This window comes from Empidonax traillii, unplaced genomic scaffold (genome assembly GCF_003031625.1).
Source record: "Empidonax traillii isolate 1590-97213 ecotype Southwest subspecies unplaced genomic scaffold, ASM303162v1 scaffold220:size741200, whole genome shotgun sequence".
Taxonomy (NCBI): Eukaryota; Metazoa; Chordata; class Aves; order Passeriformes; family Tyrannidae; genus Empidonax; species Empidonax traillii.
The window spans coordinates 610248-635487 of NW_020955413.1; the positions used below are offsets into that span (position 1 = coordinate 610248).

Consider the following 25240-nt stretch of genomic DNA (forward strand, 5'->3'; position numbering starts at 1 on the left):
CACTTATAAAAGACTCAGGAGTTTACAGTTCTGGTAACTTAATTTATGAATTGAGATGTGATGCATGATAATCAAAGTCAGTCCCTCAAAAGTTGCTGCTGCCACCAGGAAGTTTATCTTTAGTGAGATAAAGGATCTTCATGGATCATTAATAAAGAAATTCTACAGTAAGTTAAATGTACCACACCTCTAATTTGAGATGACTTTTAAAAAATCCAAAAAGGCAAGTTTATTAAAATTAGCTCTCAAGGGTTTACATACGTTTATTGAAAAGAAATAATTTTCTGGGCAACTCAAATTGCAGCAGCTCCACTAAAGAAGCCCTTTCTTTCAAGAAATTCACATAACATCCACATCTACTCCAACACTCTCAGAAGCAAACCCTCACAGTCCATAGTAACTTTGAAGGTAAAATACAGAAAGACCATATCAAGCAATGAAACATTACTTTTCAGTTAGCCTAACCATACTGTTCTTGAGATTACATTCTTCAAAGAAAGCCACAACACAGTCACTGGATGTTGCATTTACTCAATTTCAGAATTAAGTCAAAATCATTTGATTTTGATCTTTTGAAAAACCCCTCACCGTCAGTAATGCTTGAGTGAGTTTTAGTTGAGGAAATATTCCAATTACATATTGCATAAGTCAGTACACTAAAAACTAAAGTTCAGTAAAACTAAGGAAACAAGCTTAAATTTATAACTGAAGCAGTATACAAATAACCCTCTTAGTGTAGCTGTTTACACTGAAGAGTTCACAGACAAATGTAACACCTTCACAGTTACTTCAAGTCATCTTAAATAAATTCAATTTAAAAACTCTTGTGGCAGCATTCCATATGTCACAAGGAATCACTTGCATGCAAAAATATATGCATGAGTGAAAATTTTTCCTCTGCCCTCAATATAATGTTACATCAAATCCAAACTGGTCACCTTGAATATTTTGAAATAGAACTGAGCAGCATGTGTAACTGAAGCCTAAGCCAGCTAAAATAAAACTAGAATCAGGATTTTTCTAAAGAATGTAGTATTCTGTTAAAAATATTCCAGAAAAAGGTATCTACCATACTTAGTAGAACTTGTCTGTATTTAAAAAAAAGCTGTGAAAAGAGCTGTGAAGGGACAGTAAGCTCTAACTAGGTAGGGGTTGCTCTGCAGTACAGGCTAAGCAGATGCTCAAGTCAGAGCAGCCAACTGTACATCATTCAAGAAGTTACAGGCTGGGAGGAACAATTCAAAGTTTGGTAGGTGCAAAAAACCCCACCTTTTACTCTGTTATAAACTACTTCCAAATGTATCAGCTTGTCTGAAGAAAAGAGTAAATCCCTGTCTCAGTACCTACATATTATATGTAGGCATTGAAATTCATTTTGCAAACATTACACTACTTTGAAGCTTAGTGTTCTTTCAGGTACTATTCAAGTCAGTAGACTTGCTGCATCTGAGGCTGCATTTAACACCCTTTACCTGAAATTTAAGTAACAAGAGGAAAATACAAATAAGTGACATTATGAGGAAGTAGTTACCTTAACTGCTTCCACCCAAAGAAAAGTGCAAGTGTACTAAAACTATCTGTTTATACATTCTTGGCTTTACCTAAGGTATGTAGTAGGAAACCAAGGTGACAATGAAAGCCATAGCCACACATAATGGGATACACTTCCTTTGCCCCATGAGGTTCAGAGCTCCCACAGGTAAGCGCACTTTCCACTGTCGCAAAAATATCCCCACATCTATGGAACACTGTTCACTTCCACAGTCCGGTTCTCCTGATTCACCTCTACTCCAGTAAGAAAAGTGATGATACACAGTTTTGATCTATTGGTCATGCTCTTTATAGCTTCTCTACTAACATGGAGAGGGCCCATGGCGCGGTTTCTTCAACTGGCAGTGGCCACGCGCTAAAAGAGAAGGGCAGAAGATTCTGGTGCACACACCAGATAGATAAAATTGTTAGCAGAGTTGCATGTCCAGCAGAAAAACAGACATCACTATGTCATTCCAACCTTCTCTAAATTTAAACAGCACTACACCCATACTTCATGGGTTTGTGAATGAGTAATCTTCAAAAATAGAGGCATTGGTAATAGTTCCATGTAGAAGATACAAAAAGAATTGAAAATCTCATTATGGTAGGTTTACATCACATTTTACTACCTACTCTTCTAAGTAAGAGTTATAATTGGTGTACACTGATTTTACACTATGTTATTGAATATTTTAAGGCCACTACCTTAATCTGGAAGCATGACTTCTACATAAAAGTACATAGCTGGACTGACATTACAGCACACTACTTCTTTAAGAAGTTTTTTTTAAATTGACTTCTTGAGGAGTAAACTTAATCTCTAAAGGCCGATTATGTCCTCAAGTATGCACAAAACACTTTCACCTCAGTATCACTATAGTGTGTCCATAAATAATTTAGCATGAAAAACCCAACTAATCCCTGTCCCACAGATAGAAAACAAGTAGCTAAACTATGCCATAGTCTCCTTGCTCTGCAACACTGTTCTCCAATCTGGGATTTCTTTATGCAGGTACGCTGCCTTCTGATAACAAACAATGAAGCTAATAAATATAGGGGAAACACTTTCTTTATATGGTGTATTTACATTTAAGTTTGAATGCCACCTTTAAATTAATAGATTCTTTAGACATTAAAGAGTAGCACCATTTACTTCTGACAATTACAGATGGCTATTCTAATAACTTGAGATGGATTTTGGGATATTTTCATGGGAAAGTATTTCTAAACCACTCTGAATTTTTCTAACACTAATCATCTACTATAACATCATTATAATTATTGTACGAACTCGAAGGAGTATCAGGGAAGAATTTTAAATTATAACAATTTCTCTAAAAAGAATTTCATAACATCCTTGTAACAAGTCCATTCCACTACTATCAACTTTCAAAAACACTGTAACAGCAGAAGTTTACTGAACCAGTTATCCAATCTAGGATAAAGCCTTATATTTTTCTGTAATCACCAAGTTAAATGAAGTCCCCTCTTCAGAGCGCAGACCTGGCGACAACATCCCGGTCATACAAACAAGACCATAAAGTACAACCTTAAATTGCAGCTACTGTAAAATTAAGCCACATCCAGGACACCAGCAGCCACCAACTGCCTGGAAAGCCAGTCCAATCCTTCATAAAGTCCTGTACCACTTCGGGCATCACAACCCTGAATATACCAGCTACGGCCACAGCAGAGTTTGTGAAGACTCAGCAGTTCCGTGATTTCTTCTACCGAAAGTGCACCTGCTACATCCTGCAATAGAATTGGATACAAACACTCAATTATTATTCCATAACATGTTCGAAGCCATTTCATTTTTAACTAATCGCTTATACTGAAGCTATAGATCATGTAAGAGCTTTCCAAACACAAAAGCCAAATCAAACAGTAAAGCATTTACTACCTGTTACCATAAACAAAACCTGGTTGTTCAATCCACTAAGCACTCTAGTAACACTTATTTTACCAGCATTACATGTAAGAGAAACATCTACATTTTAGGCTTTCAGTGTTGCCATTCACTACCCACAGCAGAGGGTTCAGAAAGCTGGAATTTGATACACAAGCTGAGAAGTAAAAATAAGTCACAAGTACCTGTTTATTAGCAAAGATCAAGAGCAAGGCATCCCGCAACTCCTTTTCTGTTAATAATTTTGCAAGTTCACTGTATGCTTCACTGACCCTGTCTCTGTGACTGCTATCAACAACGAACACCACCGCTATGAAAGAAAGAGAGAAATGTTTTACACATACTCAAAAATAAACTCTGTAAAACTAGCTTTCAGCTTACACAATTCTTTTTTTCCTAGCAGCTCTATATGTAAAATTTCTCAGTGGTGCAGAATTTAATTTGAAATCTGGAGAACTGAGAAATTCCTTACTTATCTCTATACTTTTAACAAAAATCCAGAATTCATCCTAAAACAGGGGAAAAAAGTCCAAGTTTTTTCCTAGTCTAATGCAAAGGATGCGATATTGTAACTACTCAAATCTAAAATCAGATTTACTACGTGTGGATAAAGTATCTTAGTTTAAACCATATCTTGATCCATTCATACTCCATCAAGTCACACATGATTGTTTCAGTTTCCCTTAGCAGGCAGTATTATCTGCAGTTCAGCTAAATCAGCATGGTTTCTCTCAACTACAGACTACACAAGCCAGAGAAGATTGCTGGCTTGTGTAGCAGAGAAGCCAGAGAAGACCCAACATAATAGCAAATTTTACTATTCACTAGACAGAGTAACTAAGATGCCTGAAAAACTGCAGAGTCAGAAAATCTGGAGAGCCAGGGAGGCAGAGCTAGAGAACAGAATTTAAACACAATGTTTTTGCAATGAAAAAAAAACTCTAACAGCAAAAGTAAACAAAATCTACTGCAGGTATGTAGCAGGCTAACTGCTTAGCTTTCTCTTCAACATACAATTCTCAAGGTAGGAATGATTCCCTGCTACCTTACATGGTATGTTTTAGGAGGACAACAGAAACCCTAAAATGAAATTTTTACAAGACTGAAAAGATGAGTAACTTAAAGTGTTGAAGCTCGCATTTAAGGCTGAAACAACACACAAGGTGGAGCACATAAACTGGTGTTCATAATTCTTAAATGTGTTTTAGATAATTGAGAATTAGTCAATGAAGAGGAATCCCTTTCTAAACAGGAAAAAACCTATGGAGGATTTACAGAAGAACAGCATGAATTTCTAAGTTGGCACCATACAGATCAACATTTTCAGAATCAGTGAGCTAGTCTACAGCCAGATATTACAACACAATACCAAGTCAGAAATTACAAAACTTTGTAGAATTTTTTAAGTTGCTTTATAAAGAGAAGCTCCTGAAAGCTGAGTATTTTCAAGTGCTATTTAAATTTCATCTGGCAAGTACTGCTTCTCACCAAGCAAACTGTGGAACACTGCACGTTGTCTGTTGTCAGCTAAACCAATTTAACAGAGGTTCTAATTTTGTTTGGCTCCATGAACTGTCTGATGGATTTATGGAGAATTCACCTTTATCATGCAGCAGAAAATATGACCAACTGGATTAAAATTTCTTTGCTCATGAATTCAGCAGCTGTACTTTGCATTAGATGAACTATTTTCTGCCGTTGTAAATTATTTCTATTAATAATCTTTTTGGCTCTGAAATACAAGCTAGAAGACCAAATGCAGTATAAAACTTGTAGCAGTATTACCTTGTGTATTGAGATAATAATGTTTCCACAAGGGCCTCAATTTGTGTTTTCCTCCTACATCCCAAATAGTAAACTTCAAATTCTTGTATTCTACTGTTTCAACATTAAAACCTGGAATAAAAATATTAAAGTTTTACAGTCCTGCCCTGTATGAATATAAAATAAACAAAATCTGCAGAAAAGTCAAACATTTGGAAAAGTCATTACATTTAAATTGTAGCTACTAACCTATGGTTGGAATTGGCTGCATGAATTCATCTTGCTTTAACTTAAACAAAATAGTTGTTTTGCCAGCTCCATCTAATCCTAGAGTGACAACCCGAATTTCCATCTTTGGTCCAATATGTACTCTGTTGTCCTGGAAGAAACAGCATATACAGAATGACAGAAAACTTAAGAAATTCAATCTAGAAAACTCTCGTGTCTAAAATCCATGTTCTCCCACCATTTGTTAAATGATTAAATGGACCGACTCCAAAAATAAACGGCACAATCCCCAATCACCTTTAGCAATAACAGAAATTAAAATATCCACTTATCTCTAATGAACCTGTAACTTCTACCTGAGTTACTGCATGTCTTTTCAAAAGTCAGCCAATTTCATGACAGTAAATCTGAACTTCATAAATTTCAAACTCTTTCATCATTCTTGGCTGAAACCACGTGAGGGTTTGTAGCAACTAATTGGAATTCTCTGACCAGAGAATTCCCTGTTTTTTCACAGTATAAATGCCTCTATCTAGAAAACTACTTCCTTGCTGGAGGCTCCACAGCTCTCTCTTCACCTCAAGCCTCTTCCAATCTTTTAAAACAGCAACACTATTAGCAACAAGCAGTAATCTCAAATAGCGAAGAACAAACAATTCCCCCTGGATGCAAGGAATGAGCAGCAACTTCCTCTCCATAGTTCACACCAACCTATCGTAAGTATTGAACGGGCTGTTCACAATGTGATCAAGTGGCAAAACATAAATTGTAAATGAAACAACATAGGATAAAATTATGTATCCCTGAAACATATTTTGAAGGACTTAGAACTGCTACCTTGATGAAACACCAAGCTTTCAATCATACGAACTATGCAGAAGCACATTTGTTTTCTTGCAAAATCCACACAGTACCGTGCTAGGCAAACCTGTACCTATTCCAGATAGCCTTTTATTTCCTCTTACATTAGAAATACTACTGAGTGCAAAAATGCAACCTCTCCTGGTATAAGACCCAACACATCACCAGTGTGATTGAACAAATAACATCTACAACACATGACTTGAGATACACACACACACAGAGGATCCATTATACAGCTGGATATATTGTCATCATGACAAGCAACAGCATTCTCTTTTCTGTCACAGATGATGCAGCAGCATACTTTCAAAATAATCAATACAGAGTAACTCAGTGATGTTATACTATCACTATATCTCTGAAGAGAGTAAAAATACCTTGAGAAACCACTTTCTAAAAAACCTAAAAATATAATTAATGCAAATACCAGAATGCAACAGCCAGCCTGTTGCAATTTGCTTTCTGTAAGATTCAGAGTGAAAACAGGTTGCTCTCAGTATGGTAGTGCTCTCTCAGAAGGAATAAAAATGCAATCTGTGAAAGACACCAGATTTCCACTTTTGGCAGGAGTGGCTCTGTCACTTCAAGAAAAACCTTGCAAGAAAACTTGCTATTCAGACAACAGTGTATAGCAGTATGGACCTGGAATATGGGTCAGTATTATTTTACTATTCATGATCATAGCTAGAAATTGACATTGTCTTTCCTTGTCAGCAGTATCAGAACCTTTAAATGAAAATGTTATTTTCATTTAAAGACCTGATCAATAAAAGACCTTTCTGTTTCTATTTCTGTTAGCTGCATAACTTGATAGCATTACTAAAGCAGGCAACCTGCAACTTCTGTTCAAGTAAAACTTGTTTTCTTAAATCTTGGTACCAAAAGAGCTTTATATGTGGCATTTCCCTTGATGGTTTAGAAGTACTGGCCGTATTCTTACTCCTTTGTGTCATCAGTGAAACTAAAGAATATGGATGAGACCTATTCACTTTTAAAAGTCAAAAGAATCATAGAATCATAGAATTAACTGGGTTGGAAGAGACCTCTCCTCACAGGACCTGAGCTCAGGTCCCTTCACCAGCCTGGTTGCTCTTCCCTGGACCTGCTCCAGCACCTCAATATCCTTCCTGAACTGAGGGGCCCAGAACTGGACACAGCACTCCAGGTGTGGCCTCACCAGCCCCGAGTACAGGGGGAGAATTACTTCCCTCGTCCTGCTGGCCACACTGTTCCTGATCCAGGCCAGGATGCCATTGGCCTTCTTGGCCACCTGGGCACACTGCTGGCTCATGTTCAGCCTCCTGTCGATCAGCACCCCCAGGTCCCTTTCTGCCTGGCTGCTCTCCAGCCACTCTGTGCCCAGCCTGGAGCGCTGCAGGGGGTTGTTGTGGCCAAAGTGCAGGACCAGCACTTGGCCTTGTTGAACTTCATCCCATTGGAATCGGCCCAACTCTCCAGTCTATCCAGGTCCCTCTGCAGAGCCCTCCTGCCTTTCAGTAGGTTGATACTCCCTCTCAACTTCGTGTCGTCTACAAATTTGCTGATGATGGACTCAATCCCCTCATCTAAATCATCCATAAAGATTTTAAACAGGACTGGGCCCAGCACTGATCCCTGGGGAACACCACTGTTGACCGGCCGCCAACTGGATGCAGCCCCGTTCACCAGCACTCTCTAGGCCCGGCCCTCCAGCCAGTTCCTGACCCAGCACAGAGTGCCCCTGTCCAAGCCATGGGCTGCCAGCTTTTCCTGGAGAATGCTGTGGGAGACGGTGTCACAGGCTTTGCTGAAGTCCAGACAGACATGTCCACAGCCTTCCCCTCATCCACCAGGCAGGTCATCTGATCATAAAAGGAGATCAGGTTGGTCAGACAGGACCTGCCCCTCCTAAACCCGTGACTTCTCCCTCCCCTCCTTAAACCTTCACAATCTTCACTGAATATGGAATGTTCCTCTGATCTGGTACTGTTTGAAGTGTTTTTTTCATTTTATAATGGATTCAGCCTTCAGTGCAATGACAGATCCTGAGAGACACCTTTCCAGTGATACAATAACAGTTTAGTTTTTTATCTAAAGATTTTACTTCTGTCTGATATCATTATGAGGCACAGACCATTCAAGTACATAAGCCTCACTGCAAGTCACAACAGTGGCCATCAGCACAACAGTGTAAAAACATGTTGAGCAGAAAGAGAGCATTAAGTTTTATCAGAAGTGAGGAAACAAAAAGTAAGAAACTCAAGTAATTATTTTCACCTTACTTTTTCAGGGCTGCTGCTGTTTTTGTCAAAAATGACACTTGCTTTGGCAAATTAATTACTTAATTAATTAACCCTCAGAAGACTTTGTAAAAATACTGGTTTGTTATAGGAGAAAACCATGTCTTGAGACCCTCAAGACAAGACCTATTTCAGACCTCCAGTAACAGCTTAGCTGGCTCCAAACATTCTATTTTCCAAATACTCAGAGATTCACAATCAAAATTTTCTGAGTCAGATTAATAGCTCCTAAAGACAAAATCAGACATCCAGAATTACCCTATGACTCAGTAATTGTTCATCTGTGAAATGTGAATGCTGCTTCATTCATGGCATAATGAGAGTTTGCACAGGAGATCACCCTGACCCTACCAACTCTGGTCTCTGCTGAACTGGAAACGAACAGGTAAAAGCTAAAATGTTGCATTTACCAGGAAATTCAAATATATCTACAAAATAATATCTACAAATATAACTACAAAATAAATTATTTGGAAGAAATTTAATTTCTGATATCAACAAGGACTCACACAGAATCCCCATGCAAGCATCCTTTTCCTCAGTTACATGTCAGCAACAATATATATTATTCCTCTTTCACCCATTTAGAACCAAAAAACCTCATAAATCAAAGTACTTCTTGTTCCTTGAGTTTCAAATTCACTTACTTCCCTATGTGAAAAGTATCATAGACAATAAATACCACATATTCATTCATGGCTAGGCTTCGCGAATGAAGATTTGAGAAGGACTCTACCCACGCTTGCTACAAGCGCGCTGATGGCTAAAAAGGCCAATGCGAGATAGACAAGTCCAGTTGCAGAACGTACAGCAGAAAGACTCCCCAGGTGATATCAACAAGATGCAATTCTTTCTGCATTGTCTTTTCTCCTCAACCATATATACACACACCAGATAAAAGTACCGTTATCAAACTCCAAATAATTTCATCCTTTCAAAGAATGTGGTACTGAGGTTACATTGAAGCAATAAAAACCAAACCTATTTAGAAGATGCAACATGTCTAAGCTATCAGTCAATACAAAACAAATATAAGACAAACGATCACTTAATGAACTGAAACACATTATTTTTAATACTATAAACTGAGCTATACCAGTAGTTTTGCACATAAAATAGGTGTGTAGTTTTCAGGGAACAATCAGTGATGTTTCTTTCAAAGAAAAGTGGTTCTAGAACTCACAAACACTATCCTACATATTAAAAAGAAAACAGCTTCAAAAAAGCTACTGATGTGGTCAATGTCAAATGAACGTTTCTCACCCCAATTATAGCAGCACAGTCATTATGTTACTCAAATACGAGATCGCACTCATCATGCGATAAGACACTGTGGCTCTAACTGACACTGAACTGCCTAAACTTGTTGCAAGAAATACGGCATCATAATGAACATATATTACTCCTGATTTTTTTAAAATTACATTGGGGACTTTATAAAGTGGATAGCTGTACTTCTATGAGATTAAGAATACCTTCGTAAAAGTGACAGGTATGCTAGCATCCAGCTGGACATGGTCTGCAAGTTCTGTAAACTGCTGCTGTTGTTTCTGTAACGTCTCTAGCAATCTAGTAATTTCCTGTTTGGCCAACACCACTCTGCAGTCATCCTAGACAGACAAAGAAAACAAAAGCATTCCTTTTCTTTAGTAATTTACTTAAAAACCCCAAGTATAATATAGATAAGTTTGCAAGAAATAAAGCATTTAAAATAGAAATACTGTCCTAAAGAAACACTCACAAAACAGCTTTGTTTAAAATTGCAATACAAATATGCGTATCTTAAGATTCTTCCTTAACATTAATAGATACTGAATAGTTCTGCAGTTTAAAAATACTTTTCCCTAAACCTCTCTTAACCATGTAGGAATAAGAATATAAATGATAAGAGACAATAATTTAATATAAAAAGAATACTTATATAATTAATGTATCATTCCAGCAGCTGGAATAGAGCAACTGCTTGGCAGTATACAGCAATACACTTAATAGGAAAGTATTAATATCCATCTATTAATGATTAGAACATTTGAATAAATCTGACTAAGTAGCCAGACACTAGCTCTAAACCTATCTGAAAAAAATAAAATTACAAATAACATCTTAAAGAAGTAGTTTCTAACACTCGGTTTATTATTAGCTACACACACTATTTACTTCTTGCTATAATTAAATTGAATAATGGACCAATCAGATACTCTCACACAGTCACTTTCTTCACACATTTAAGATGCTGAATTACCCATATTAAAAATGCTATGAAAAGTTATTTAATCCTAAAACATTTTTTTCTACCAGTCACGTATGACAACTACCTTCAAACACCTATGTTGCTAACTGCAGTTGTAAAATCCTTCCAATAAATCCTGTAGGGTTTTTTGCTTCAGTTTCATCTCATATTCCCACCAACCTCAAAAATACCAGAATTTATTCAAGAAAAGAGTCATGCCACAGGTCTTAAAGCAACTGGAGGACTCTATGTTTTCGTACTGATTACCCTTGTCTAACAGCCCCTTGTAATGAATATTGAAATCTCATGTTATACCATCATTATTTTACCTTTGTAAAAGAAATAATGCGGAGTACTATCTAACCTCTTTTTCCTGTGGTTTAAACTTAATTTGTAGTTCCACATACCTCGCCATATGCTACCTGTCAACCTACCTGTTGTAAAGTCTTTTCACAGTGAAGACAAGCTGTTGAAACCTGTGACAAGAGGATGGTCATGTCTTCTTGCTGCTGCCTAAGCCAAATCAACTTCTCTCTCACATGAGCATCAACAACACTAAGAGCCATTTCCTCCTGACGACACAGGGTTTCATGAAGGTCAGAAAAATAGGCTCGGACACATGAGCGAGCATTCTCTGCAGTTCCTGGTACCTACAGTGTTGCAGTAAGGAGATACAGAAGATTAAGAACACCAGTTGATTCCAGAAGTATATTTTTGATTTTATTCCAGGTTCTAACTTATGTTCATACCTGCACTTCTACATCACAGTTCACATCCCAGTCAGGGCTGATAAGACTTTCTGTATAATACCAAGACCCTCCAAGACGTTACTCCTATAATCAACTAGCTTATTTGTACGTATACACACCTTCCTAAAAATGACCAGGGAAAAAAGCCTCAATAATATCACAGCACCTGAGGACATCTGTCACAGTACTTCAATACTAGCAGTTATACAACTCTTCCCACTGCTCCCTATTTTCATACAGCCTAGAAACATTGTAACAGACCACAAGTTCCCCTCTATCTGCTGAGTTAAGCCTCAATACTGACATGCTAGACATAAGAACTTGTCTTGTCCTATAAAACTCACTTTTAATTTCCAGATATATTCCGTATCTTGGCTATTACAAAAAAAGCAAATATTTTGTGCATGTGAGGGAGATAAAAAAAAGCATACATGTTCAGTATGGGCCATTCCAACTCCATCTTCAACTATTTGTTCTCCTCCTTCTATATGCTGAACAATTCCAATCAGTTTTCTGGAATAATCTGAGATTTCTTCTGTGAAAGTTCTTATACAGTGAGCCATGTCTAAAATGGATGCACGAATCTGGTTCGCTTCTGGTTCCAAGACAGAATGCTGTTAATTAAAAGAAAAATATCAAAGATCAATCGCAAATGTCTTCCTTAATCACCTTTCCTATTTTAAAACACATTTAACATATACATGTACGTATATTGGCATGTATTTACAAATATATATAGGAAAGACAAGTAAGAATCTAAAATTATCTTGCAATTCAAAACACAATCAGGAGTCACAAATTACACTCAAACTAAATTCAGGCATCTAGCAATTATGCAAGTAAACAAAAATTCGCCTCTTTATCATATTGAATTATAAAAAAAATAAAGGTGGTTAGAGTGCACCAGGGATGTGATGAGTATGCAGTGTATACATTATGAAAGCTGCTTTCAAAACTGGTGGTTCAATGTTGTAAGAAGTTCAGAAAAGCAGCAGATAAAGGAACTATCCTTCTTCATATATATATATATATATAAAAACAATTCACTGAGGACTTAGGAATAATAATTTTTTTGCTTGTAATTTTACAATGGCAACTATCTGAAATGCAGGGAAAATGAAAGAATGGTAAGAAGACATGTCAAGAGTCTACCCTCATTTCTTGACAACCTTTTGTACTTCAATTGGGTAAGCAATTATGCAAGCCACCCCATGGCATGACTAGAAATTAATTACTAGAAGTACCTTATGACCTTGATGCTTTCCATATTCTTTGCAGACACAACACATGAGAGGACTCGCCTGACAGCCCTCTTCCAAACAAACAAACTCAATAGCATGTACTTGGTGTTGGGAGCACATTGTCTTCTCATGAGGCTTATCAGCAAGAGGCACACGCCTGTGTTTTGCCAGTGTCTTAGTAGAATGGGTGACCTGGGAACAGTCTGCACAAAGGTGAGTAGCACAAACTGTGCAATACACAGATGCAATGTGGGCTTCATCTTCATCACAACGAATGATACTCTGGCAGTAACAAAACAAAGGCAAAAGCAAAGCTGTTAACACTTAACCTCAGTAACAGAGGAAAAAAATATCAGAAGACTTGTCAACAATATTTGCTTTATTTAAAAGTTAAATACTACTAGGTATTAGGACTACTTTGAAACTTGATTTTCAGTTTTTGATAAAATTTTGAAAAAGATAAAAATCTGAAGCGTTCAGCAATTTAATAAACTTAAGTGCAAGTTGTAAAGGTTTGGAGGAGAAAATAAGTCTGGCTCCAGTCATTTTGTCCAAAGCAATCACTACAGAACAAGGAATTAATTACAGACAAACAAGAATCCAATGGACTAATAGGCACTTAGGAAAGTTATCTGTTTCTAGAATGCCACTGAAGATACTTTCTGCACACCAGTTTTTATTACTGAAATTATAAAAGCAGGTGGTTTTGGTAATTAGGTACTATTACATGATGTAATGATACCAAATGACTAGAAGTGGCAACTACTAAGAAGAAGAGCTGAAGTCCTTTGGGAGAATTTCTAAGAAGTTTTGTAAACTGTACTGATTTGTAAACTCTACATGATATATGACGATATATATGATATATGTATGATATATATGATATATATATATGATATCACTATAACTAAAATTTCCAAATGAATAACCTTTTCTAAACATCTTAAAATCATTAAAAAGGGGAAAACAGTAGGCATGCTTGTTAATACCTGTTTATTTTCTGCATTAGTCAAGTACAAATTTGCATTTAATTATAAGGCAATTAATTAAAGCCCTAATACTAGACATTGGAAGAAAATAACAGTATTATTGGTGAAATTACATGCTCTTCAATCTTTTTCTATCTAGAGATAACTTTCAGCAAATGTAACAATTTTTTTCTTTTTTGTTTATAACTCAGTACCTCTCCAGATAGACCAATGGCTTCTTCCGCTGTCCCACACTGCCCTGTAGGTCCATTCTGCAACCGTTCCAAGAGTTCCAACAAAGCAAAATTCTTTTTCAATCCCCAGACTCCAGAATCTCCTATTTTTGAGGAAGAGTTAAATAAAGGGGAGAAAAAATGGTATTTGCTTGAGGTTTTTCTGAGAAATTGCACAAACTAGTTGAGATTGTGACACATGTTAAGAGCATATTAACTACAGTGTATTAAGTACATGAGATACAACTAGTAATTTTTCTGTAAGCTCACTCCATCCTCTTCCTTCCTTCAAACATGAAGCTATTTAATATTTAGGTAGACTTTCCCTAACTTACAACATTATTAAAATTTTTAAAAAACTATGTCGAAACACTTTTAATATAATCCACAATAGCTAACAACTAAAGAATACAAGGAACACACAAACACTGTGTGCCATAAAAATTATTATTTTCATAACTACAATGAACATTTCTACTGTACTAATGGAAGGTGTGAAGAATTCCCTACTGACAAACCTCTTATTACCTGAATCACAAAATGCATCACCTATTGCAGACCTCAGTCCAGTAATTTGACCCTCAGATTATTATCCACTGTTGGCAGTCCAGCCTGGCAGTGATGACATTAATGGAAGAAGTACCAGGGCAATTAAAAAGAATTTCAAGGTGCTGGATTAGTTAATGGGACAGGGGCACAGATGGTGTTCGCCTCAGTTCCTGCAGTACAAGGGACGAATGAGGAGAGGAGTAGGAAAACCTATCTTATCAATTGGTGGCTCAAGGATTGGTGCCACCAGCGGAATGTTGTTTTTTTTGACCATGGGGCAAATTCCATGGTACCTAGTCTCCTCAAATCAAATGGGCTTCATCTATTTGACAAGGGCAAAAGGACTACAGCCCATAAGTTGGTGGGGTTGATCAGGAGGGCTTTAAACTAGGTTTGAAGGGAGAAAGGGTTGAAACCAGCCTCTCCAGAGAAGAGCCTAAGGGAGGAAAGTCAGGGTTAGGAGTGATATCAGCAGCCCAGCTGAAGTGCATGTACATCAATGCACACAGCATGGGCAACAAACAGGAGGAGCTGGAAGCCATCGTGTAGCAGGAAAGCTGTGATGTGGTCACCATCACAGAAATGTGGTGGGATGACTCACATGACTGGAGAGCTGCCATGGATGGCTACAAGCTCTTCAGAAGGGACACGCAAGGCAGGAGAGGTGAAGGGGTGGCTCTGTATGTTAGAGTGTCTCTCCAACCTCCAGAACTTGGAGTCAATAACAATAAGGCTGAGTGCCTGTGGATCAAAATCAGGGGGAAGGCCAACAAGGCTGATATCCTGATGGGAGTCTGTTACAGATCACCCAATCAGGATGCTGAGGGTAATGAATTTTTCTACAAGCAGCTGGCAGATGTCTCAAAATCTCCAGTCCTTGTTCTTGTGGGTGACTTTGACCTGCCAGATATCTGCTGGGAACTCCACACAGCAGAGAAGAGGCAGTCTAGGAGATTCCTAGAGTGTATAGAGGACAGTTTCCTGCTCCGGTTGGTAAATGAGCCTACCAGGGATGGGGTCTGACTAGACCTTCTGTTCACAGAGAGGGGCTGGTGGGAGATGTGGTGGTCAGAGGCCGTTTGGGACACAGCCACCATGAAATAATAGAGTTTGCAATACTCAGGGATGCAAACAGGGCCATCAACAAAACCTCTGCACTGGACTTCCACAGGGCAGATTTCAGCCTACTCAGAAGACTGGATCAGAGGGTACCCTGGGAAACAGCCCTTGAAAACAGAGGGGTCCAGGAGGGATGGACATGCTTCAAGAAGCAAGTCTTGAATGCACAGGAGCAGGCTGTCCCAGTGTGCCCAAAGGCAAGCTGGCAGGGAAGATGGCCAGCCTGGCTGAACAGGGAGATTTTAAAGGAATTAGGGGAAAAAAGAAAGGTTACCGATTATGGAAGAATGGGCTGGCTATTCATGAAGAGTTTAGGAATAGAGTTAGGTCATATAGAAACAAAATCAGAGAGATGAAAGCACAATTTGAGCTCAATCTTGCCACTTCTGTTAAGGATAACAAAAAGTCTTTCTTCAGATACATCAAGAGCAAAAGAAAGGGCAAGGAAAACCTCCATTCTTTATCGGACATGGGCGGGAACATAGTTATCAGGAGGTAAAGGCTGAGGGCTTTAACGCCTTCTTTGCCTCAATTTTCAACAGAAAGAAACAGGCTGTCCTGAGGACAGCTGGCTTCTGGAGCTTGTAGACAGAGATAAGAAGCTGAATAGCCCCTCTCTAATCCAAAAGGAAATGGTTTGTGACCTGCTCAGCCACTTGGATCCTCACAAGTCTATGGGACTAGATGGGATCCACCCAAGGGTGACGAGGGAGCTGGTGGAAGAGCTCGCCAAGCCACTCTCCATCATTTACCAACAGACCTGGCTCTCTGGGGAGGTCCCAGATGATTGGAAGTTGGTGAATGTCACACTCATCCACAAAAAGAGCCAGAAGGAAGACCCAGGAAACTACAGGCCTGTCAGCCTGACCTCAGTGCCTGGCAAGGTTATGGAGCAGATCATCCTGACTGCAATCACATGGCACCTACAGGATGGACAAGGGATCAGACCCAGCCAGCACAGGTTTAGGAAGAGTAGGTCCTGTCTGACCAACCTGATCTCCTTTTATGATCAGATGACCTGCCTGGTGGATGAGGGGAAGGCTGTGGATGTGTCTGTCTGGACCAGCAAAGCCTGTGACACCATCTCCCACAGCATTCTCCTGGAAAAGCTGCAGCCCACGGTTTGGACAGGGACACTCTGTGCTGGGTCAGGAACTGGCTGGAGGGCCGGGCCCAGAGAGTGCTGGTGAACGGGGCTGCATCCAGTTGGCGGCCGGACACTAGGGGTGTCCCCAAGAGATCAGTGCTGGGCCCTGTTTAACATCTTTATGGATGATTTAGATGAGGGGATTGAGTCCATCATCAGCAAATTTGTAGACGACACCAAGTTGAGAGGGAGTATCAACCTACTGGAAGGCAGGAGGGCTCTGCAGAGGGACCTGGATAGGCTGGAGAGTTGGGCTGATTCCAACGGGATGAAGTCCAACAAGGCCAAGTGCCGGGTCCTGCACTTTGGCCACAACAACCCCCTGCAGCGCTACAGGCTGGGCACAGAGTGGCTGGAGAGCAGCCAGGCAGAAAGGGACCTGGGGGTGCTGATCGACAGGAGGCTGAACATGAGCCAGCAGTGTGCCCAGGTGGCCAAGAAGGCCAATGGCATCCTGGCCTGCATCAGGAACAGTGTGGCCAGCAGGACGAGGGAAGTAATTCTCCCCCTGTACTCGGGGCTGGTGAGGCCACACCTGGAGTGCTGTGTCCAGTTCTGGGCCCCTCAGTTCAGGAAGGATATTGAGGTGCTGGAGCAGGTCCAGAGAAGAGCAACCAGGCTGGTGAAGGGACTGGAGCACAAGTCCTATGAGGAGAGGCTGAAGGAGCTGAGGCTGTTCAGCCTGAAGAAGAGGAGGTTCAGGGGAGACCTCATCACCCTCTATAACTCCCTGAAAGGAGGTTGTAGCCAGGTGGTGGTTGGTCTCTTCTCCCAGGCAATTATCAGTAAGACAAGAGGGCATGGTCTCAAGCTCTGCCAGGGGAGGTTTAGGTTGGGTATTAGGAAGACAGAAAAGGTAATCAGGCATTGAAATGGGCTGCCCAGGAAGTGGTGGATTCACCGTCCCTGGAGGTTTTTAAGATGAGATTGGATGTGGCACTGAGTGCCATGATCTAGTTACTGCACTGGTAGTGGAAGGATTGGACTTGATGATCTCAGAGGTCCTTTCCAACCTGGTTGATTCTATGATTCGAAGAGAGTTACAGAATTATTGAGGTTGGAAGGGACCTCTGGACACCACTTTGCCAGTCCCCCTGCTCAAGCAGGGTCACACAGAACTGGTCGCCCAGGACCACACGCAGGCAGCTTTTGAAGATCTCCAAGAAGGGAGATTCTAACACCTCTTTGGGCAACCTGTGCCAGATCTTGGTTACTCTTACACTCAGAAGGGTTTCCTTATGTGAACACTTCTGTGTTGCAGTTTGTGCACATTCCTTCTAGTTCTGTCAGTAGACACACTGAAAAAATGCTGGCACTTTCTTCCTTACACTCTCTCTTCAGATATTTGTAAAATATCTCTCAGCCTTTCCTCATACCAGAGATGTTCCTTCATTATCTTACTGATGTTTTGCTTTAATTGCTCCTCTTGCACTGGGGAGCCTAGAACTGGACATGGTACTGCAGATGTGGCCTCAACAGTGCTGAGGACAACATATTTGAAAAAAAAGACAAGCTCAAGGTGTTACTGAATTATATCCAACTAACATGCTGAATACTAACAGAGCACTCTGGTGCACTGAAAGGAAGGTAACATGCAGACAGCATTGACCATAACTCTTTGTCAGATATTTTGAGTGTACAAAAGTTATTAAATTCAGGAAAAGAAATAGCCAGGAGTTAGCTTTAAAGAGAATCATAGAAAGCACAACACCACAGTAGTGCGCAGGGTATTGAAATATAAACATTTTGTAGCTAAGAAGGCACCTGAAAATGCCACCTTGTCTTCAAACAGAATCTATAGGACCTGAAATCAACTACTGTATTTTATGATGAAATTTTTGAACTGTGTTCGTAGGACAAGAAAATGTTGCAGTTACTTTTTAGAGTGTGGGACTTCACTGTCTAGACAAAACTGCATAAAGTAGAACTACAAAACTGAAATTACAAAATTACAAGTATCTATTTCATTCTTCATGCAAAGGTAACCACCTAAGAATATGAGCCAAAGTTTTAGTGAACTTATGCCATTCACTGTAAAAAAACCCAAAACTTACTACAGTTCTTTTTTAAAATGCAAGTAACTGCTTTATTAGATTCATACTTTGCTTAAAGCATGATCTGGAAAACAAACACATTTTTAAATATAAATGACAGATCTGGAAAAAAGTCGGGCTGCGTCTCAGAATCCAGATGCAAAGACTAACAGAATATCAGCTGGAGACTGAGGTTAGTTCCAAATAACACCTAAACTCTTGACATTTTCAGTTCACATGCAGGCATCTGTCAGACACCAGTATCTGACATGAACTCACAGAAACTGCATCCCACAGTTTCTCTGTTTTCCCAGAGAGCCCTGACTATCCGAATTTTCCGATTGTCCCATGCTGTTTCCTAACTCCTCTGCTGCTCTGTGGCAGTCTGATAGGAATTTGTCCCCTGCATCCTCCTGGAATTCAGTGCCATTCCACTGATCCTATACAGATATTAAGTCTTGTCTTTCTTCTTCAAGATGGAGATTTATCAAACACTCCATAGATTTTGGTGTACCATTAGAGTGAAAGTGCAGTTCCAAATGAACAGATGGACAACTATAAGTTGCAGGCAGTTATGTGAAATAGCATCCAATTGGCACCCACACTGTATACCTCATGCTTTATGTAGCTTCCACTTTTACTACATGAAACTTTCTTTTCCAGTCAACTTTCCCCACAGTTTAAACTACAGACAATAATACTCTATTTTGAATTTAGCCACTGAGAAGTTATGTGCCTCACAGATGAAAGGCAGAGTTCGGAGAACAGATAAATGGATGATACCATTTTTTTACAGCTAGAAATGGAAGCACATATAAACTATTCTTCCCTCAGACTCAAAAAGTGAAAAACAACACTGCTCACCTGCTTAAAAAAAATGCTTACTAGTAAAGACCATCCATTTTAGCAAATCTGCTGCTTCCAGAAATGAGCCTATCAAAGCACTCGTTAGTAACTTTGAACTTAGCTATAAAGCAAGATGCTCTAAAGAATCACTGCTTTCGAAGTCAGTCAACTCTGCAGTTATAAGTTCCATGGTGGAAGTCTTCTCTGTTACAGATAGCAACATTAACACACAATCCAAGATCAGTGTACTCCACAGAATAAACTGCAAACACAATAAAAAGAAATATTTTAACTTTTGTTTGCCACAGATCTTGAAGGAGTTTACAGAAGGTATGATCTGGCCCTCCAGAATTACACTAAGCACCAGCAGAGCCATCTGCCTTGATATCTTCTGACTTCAGAGTTTAGTCATTTTTCAGCTGGAGCACTTGCAGCAAGATCACAGTGGTTTTTTCATAACACAGAGAAACCTTTCATTACAAGCTGAAGAAATACTGAGCACTATATCCACTTTTACAATCTAAATAATGTCAAACCGGTTTATAAACTAGAGTCTGGATTTGCTGACACTGTATCTAGACAGAGTTCTGGATCCTAACTCTCAAAAAACAAAGCACCAACAAGTGGTTGGACGGTTCCCTTCTAGACTGTTTAGAACACCGCTTTCCCACGGCAAACTGACTGTGCAGAACCTTCAGCTACTACTGCATATAAAACATTCAAATTAACAACATACCAATATAATGACTGCTGATACTAACATGGACCTCTTACCTTCAGATTAGCCACTCATGCAGATAGCCATTAACAGCCTTGTATAAATGGATGTACACATACCAAAATGATAAACCCACTTAAGGAATGGATTATAGCTCTTAGCCTTTAATCAAACATTGGGTAAGGCTGAGAGAGGAAGAAGCTGTTCAGTCATTACAGAGTTCTGTAGGAAGTATTTTCTTTCACTGGTTTCCCTTCACATCTGCTATAAAATTATTATGTACTTGACCTACACATTTTCAACACATCTGATCAAATGTTAATTTTATATTTAAACCCACTACAAAGATAAACCCACTAAAAAGTTTTGTAAATACACCTATTTAATCTCCTGGGCTTTAGTTCAAATTCGGCTTGGGTTAGAAACGCAGAAGACAAATGTCAATTTCAAAAGCATGAAGCATGGCTGCAAAAAGATTATAAATAAGGCAAGGAATAGAGGAACAACTTTTACCCAAATATCTGAATAGATTTGAAAGAATGTTATAACTGCATTTTCTCACACAGTATGTTGAAGTTTTATCTTAGCACTCAAACACTAGCAAAGGACTGTATAAATGTAAACCAATACCAATAGGATGGATTCCATGAAGGACGCCATTATCTGCATATCTCTGTTGAATAAGTTTTAATGACAGAAAACAGTTTCAGCTTTGCAGTAATGGTAGATAAAGACTCCAAATCTGTAATATAAGTACATCCTTCCTAAAAATTTCCTGGTCAACATATTAATTAAAAAAAAAAACAAAACTAAAACAAAATGAACAAACAACAACAAAAAAACCCAAACCAAACAAACAAAAAAAAAAAACAACTCAAAACACCAAGCAAAAAAACACTAACTCAACAAAGGAAGAGAGAAAGCAGCAAAACACTAACTCAACAAAGGAAGAGAGAAAGCAGTTTGCAAAAAATTATCTGCCTCCTGCCCAAAAACAACACACTTTAGGAAAAAGACTTCGAAAGGAGCCTCTTCCTCTACAAAGACCATTTACTGGATTTTGACCTATATAATCCCCAGAACACATGGCTTCAAAATTTTGAAAATTGACAAAGCTTCTCCATTGCACCTTTTTGGTCAAAAGATGTTAATTCAACTGAAGACAACCACTAGACAGTTCACATACCTTCAGCATTTACATCCTCATTTAAAATTCTCCACTAGAAGATTAACCACAGGCAACTTCATTAAAGAATTCTCAAACGACCCCATAAAAATCAATCTTTAGTCTACTCTGCAAAGCAGTATAGTTTAGGCAGGATTTGGTCCTATCTGTTCATTACTAAAAGTTTCTTCTTATTACAAGATTTTATGAACTAGTAGAATTTTTTGCTAAGCATGTAAACAACATGTCAATTTTCAGCTGCAAACCACATATTTCCAGAAATCCAGATTGAAAAAGTACTTTTAACCTTGCCTTCCCATACAGTTATATATACAGGTCAATTTAAACCAAGAGTCCAATTCAGAAAAAAATACAGCTACAAATATCCAAATATAGATCCCTAAGTATTTCTTTAAAAAAAGTTCCAAAGATTCCTTGGGAAAACTTGGATGAATATAGTATTAAGTGTTTTAGTAAAAAGAGTAAAGGAAAAAAGCAAGCATAGGTTAAATGACCAACTAAAAGTATCCATTAAATCCACAGTCACTGGTTAACGACCTGTGTTCAACACAGCTAATCTTACACCCTGATTTTACAGCTTTTTTTTCAACTGAACTTTCTCTTGGCAGTGATCCTATAATTTAGATACTAAACACCTCTCTGAGACTAGAGAACGTCATTTCATTAAATACATTAAATGGTAGAATGGCAGCTGGGTGAACATGTGCTTTCTCACATGCCCTCAAACGACGAGAGGGAAGGATGAGTTCTCCTGGTCCCAGAGTTGTCCTTCCCATCTCCAGTCCTGAATTCACAGGGCAATGGAAAACTACAAGTGCAGCAAATTTAAGCAACAGCAGTAACTAAATGGCGATTAAAGCAAGGTAACAAATGCACATACATCTCAAAGAGGGGCCATGATGAGCTGCACTCCATAAAACACCCCATTTTTACATCCTGGAAGCTGCAATATTTCTCAAGACTTTTCTTAAGGACATGGTAAGGCTAAAAGTGGCTATGACCTCTTCCTGCCTCAGATCACCATACAGAACACTTTCACTCACAAAAGTATTTTTATTTTCAAGTTTTTTTGCCAATATTTTCTACCTAGTAATTTTTTGAGCAACTGTGGGTCACAGTGTATCGTCCTTTCTAGTATTAACCAGTAAGATGCAAGTCTGTTATCCCAGATGCAAAAAGATACTGAAGCTTTTCTTCCCTCTTCCTACCTGTAGGAGACTTACAGGTTTAATAACATCTAATCATGTTTCATCAGAAACTCCTCAGTATTAAGTAAGACGAAAAAGAAAAAACTGTAGATGTTTTTGTAAAACTTCATTTTTGCCAAACATGAAACAAACAAAAGATTTATGCCAGGACACTTTCAGATTCCTGGGAAAAATTGGACAATAAAAACTAAGAAGTAAAAAGTTTCCCATTATAATGAAAAAACAAACAGTAGTCTTGGGCAGAAATGTTACATAACAGCAGGACTGAGTCCTGTGCTCTAACACTCTTGCTCAAAAGCATAGTTAAGAAATCTTATCCCGCTGTGCAGTCACAGGTAAGAAATAAATTATTACTCTTTTAACCACATCTACTACATTGGCAATCATTCATGACATCCATACTTTACCACATCCCTCTGCCCAGAAAACAAACCCCTCTTTCATATGAGACTGATATATCTTCTCCTGACTCAGATCTCCATGAAAACATCCTGCAGAGTGCCTTAATACTGCTTGCAGTTTGGTCTACAACCTAGCAGATTCTCTTACTGCAAAGTAAAGTCTTGAGTCAATTTGATTCTCAAACATTTCTTTCACAGATTACCAGATTAGAGATGTCCTTCTCTCAGGATTCTCCTCCTTTCAACAGTTTTTTCCCCCTGGTGCTATTTAAAACTGCTGGAGCCCATTCTATTAACAAGTTCTTCTTGTTACAAGTTCTTCCCATAACTTGTCTTCCCTGTAACCCTGTGCTGACCAGGTAATTCTTATTCTCAAGAAATTATAAGCATGTGTCATCTTTTCTTTAAAATAAGCTTCCACTGTTGAAAAAAAGCTGTATCTTACCCTCTCAAGTACTATCTGCAGACACTCTGACAGTAGGGGAATTCCTATTCCTGCCACTGCCATTTACTGCATGCATAGAAGTAATTAACAATGTAAAAATCAGTTTATTATCATTGATACTTCCCTCTATATCACTTCATAATAACTCCAGATAAATGTTTGTCAATGAAGCTACCTTTAATTGCATAGGTTTAGTGCTTCAGACAATAGGAAATTAATACTCATTCAGGAACCCCTACACACTAATTTAAAAAAGAAGAGCCCTCTGTCAATATAGGTGTACGAAAGGACTTCAAGGTATAAAGCTTGCAAGCCCAGGTTCAAGAAAATAATGGTAAAAATCTGTGCTTTTTTTTCCCTAAGATAGCTAATTTACTAGTGTTTAACAATGCCATGAGCTTCTGTGAACGAAAAGGAATACTGCACATTCACTACTTGGAAATATTATCACTAAGTGGAGCGTTAAGAACCTATATTTAGCATTGATTTATCTAGATATCCTTGGCTGGCAGGTTTCAGGAACTTCAAACTTACATTTTCTTACCTAGCTCAGTAACTTGTCGATCAAAAGGACAACGAACTGCTCTGCCATGAAGGGGAAGCCGGGTGAGACAGTCATGGCAGACAGTATGGCCACACAAAAGCAGCCGGGGAACTTTGTCACCTTGCAGAGAAAATACATCTTCACAGACTCCACACTCAAGAACCTGTAAGTTAAAAAAGACCATATTTGGTTTTGAGCCGATTAAAAAGCAAAACTTCATGCAGTAAGCCATATATCATAGTTCATTTTACAAAAGTTCATGCAACCACAGCATATAAGACGAGTCAGGTAATTAATTTTGCTTTTTGCACACAACTAACGATATTTTTAAAGTAAATAAATACTTAGACACAAGCAGAACGTTTTAACTCCTCAGCATCCCATCTGATGACCTGACTGACTACTTCTTGCCCACTTCATTAAATGCACTGCCCCAAGGAAAGCCGTCTTGTCAAGCAGCACAACTAAGTAAGGAGAAACACCCTCGCAGCAACACGAAGCGGAGGACAAGACCCTGATAAAGCGGAGTGCTGGCCGGCGGAGAGCTTCCCTAAGCAGCTGGTGCACATAAAAAGGTCAGTCACACCAAGTTAGATACTTATGGAAGCTATAAACGCAGCACCAAAGCAACGGGAACAAACAGCTGAGGGCCTGAACATCTTAAACCGCTAGTGAAAAGGAAAACTGATGATCATTTAGGAAAAAAAAAAAAACGGAAACCGGATAACCCCTAAGCCCCGCCGCCCCAGGGGACGCCTCCTGCACCACAGATGCCTCGCTCCCCCTCCCCGGCCGGCAGCGCCCGTCCCGCCGCAGGAGCCGAGCCAAGCTCAGCCACCGCCTCACCTTCACCGCAGCACCCGCCGGGCCGCGCCCGCCGCCACCGCCAGGCCCGCGGCCGCCGTCCGGCCCGGCCCCGGTGCCAGGCCTGTTTACAGTGAGGGCCGCCATCTCGGGGAGGGCGGAGCGGCGGGTCCCCACAGGAAGGGGCAGGAGCCGCCTCAGGCAGGAGCCGCCTCAGGCACCGCCCCGCAGAACTACAGAAC

The 25240-nt window shown here is 39.3% G+C and overlaps 1 protein-coding gene across 1 annotated transcript; it reads right to left on the reverse strand.

The window, feature by feature from the left end:
• Positions 1-245: 245 nt before the first annotated feature.
• Positions 246-25182, reverse strand: TRIM23 (tripartite motif containing 23). Its single transcript, XM_027887717.1, has 11 exons — positions 25041-25182; positions 24195-24357; positions 13981-14102; positions 12801-13079; positions 11988-12170; positions 11242-11457; positions 10053-10187; positions 5456-5585; positions 5228-5338; positions 3628-3752; positions 246-3285 (listed from the first exon to the last, which is right to left on the reverse strand). Exons 1-11 carry the CDS (start codon positions 25143-25145, stop codon positions 3106-3108), a joined length of 1749 nt encoding a protein of 582 aa, XP_027743518.1. The 5' UTR covers positions 25146-25182; the 3' UTR covers positions 246-3105.
• Between the last annotated feature and the right edge of the window lie 58 nt (positions 25183-25240).

Coding starts and splice junctions, on each gene's coding strand:
- TRIM23 (XM_027887717.1), bottom strand. CDS start 25,145: ATGGCGGCCCTCACTGTAAACAGGCCTGGCACCGGGGCCGGGCCGGAC. Junction 13,080..13,980: donor CCATTGGTCTATCTGGAGAG/GTACTGAGTTAT, acceptor TGTTACTGCCAG/AGTATCATTCGTTGTGATGA. Junction 10,188..11,241: donor GTGAAAAGACTTTACAACAG/GTAGGTTGACAG, acceptor TTGTCTGTCTAG/GATGACTGCAGAGTGGTGTT.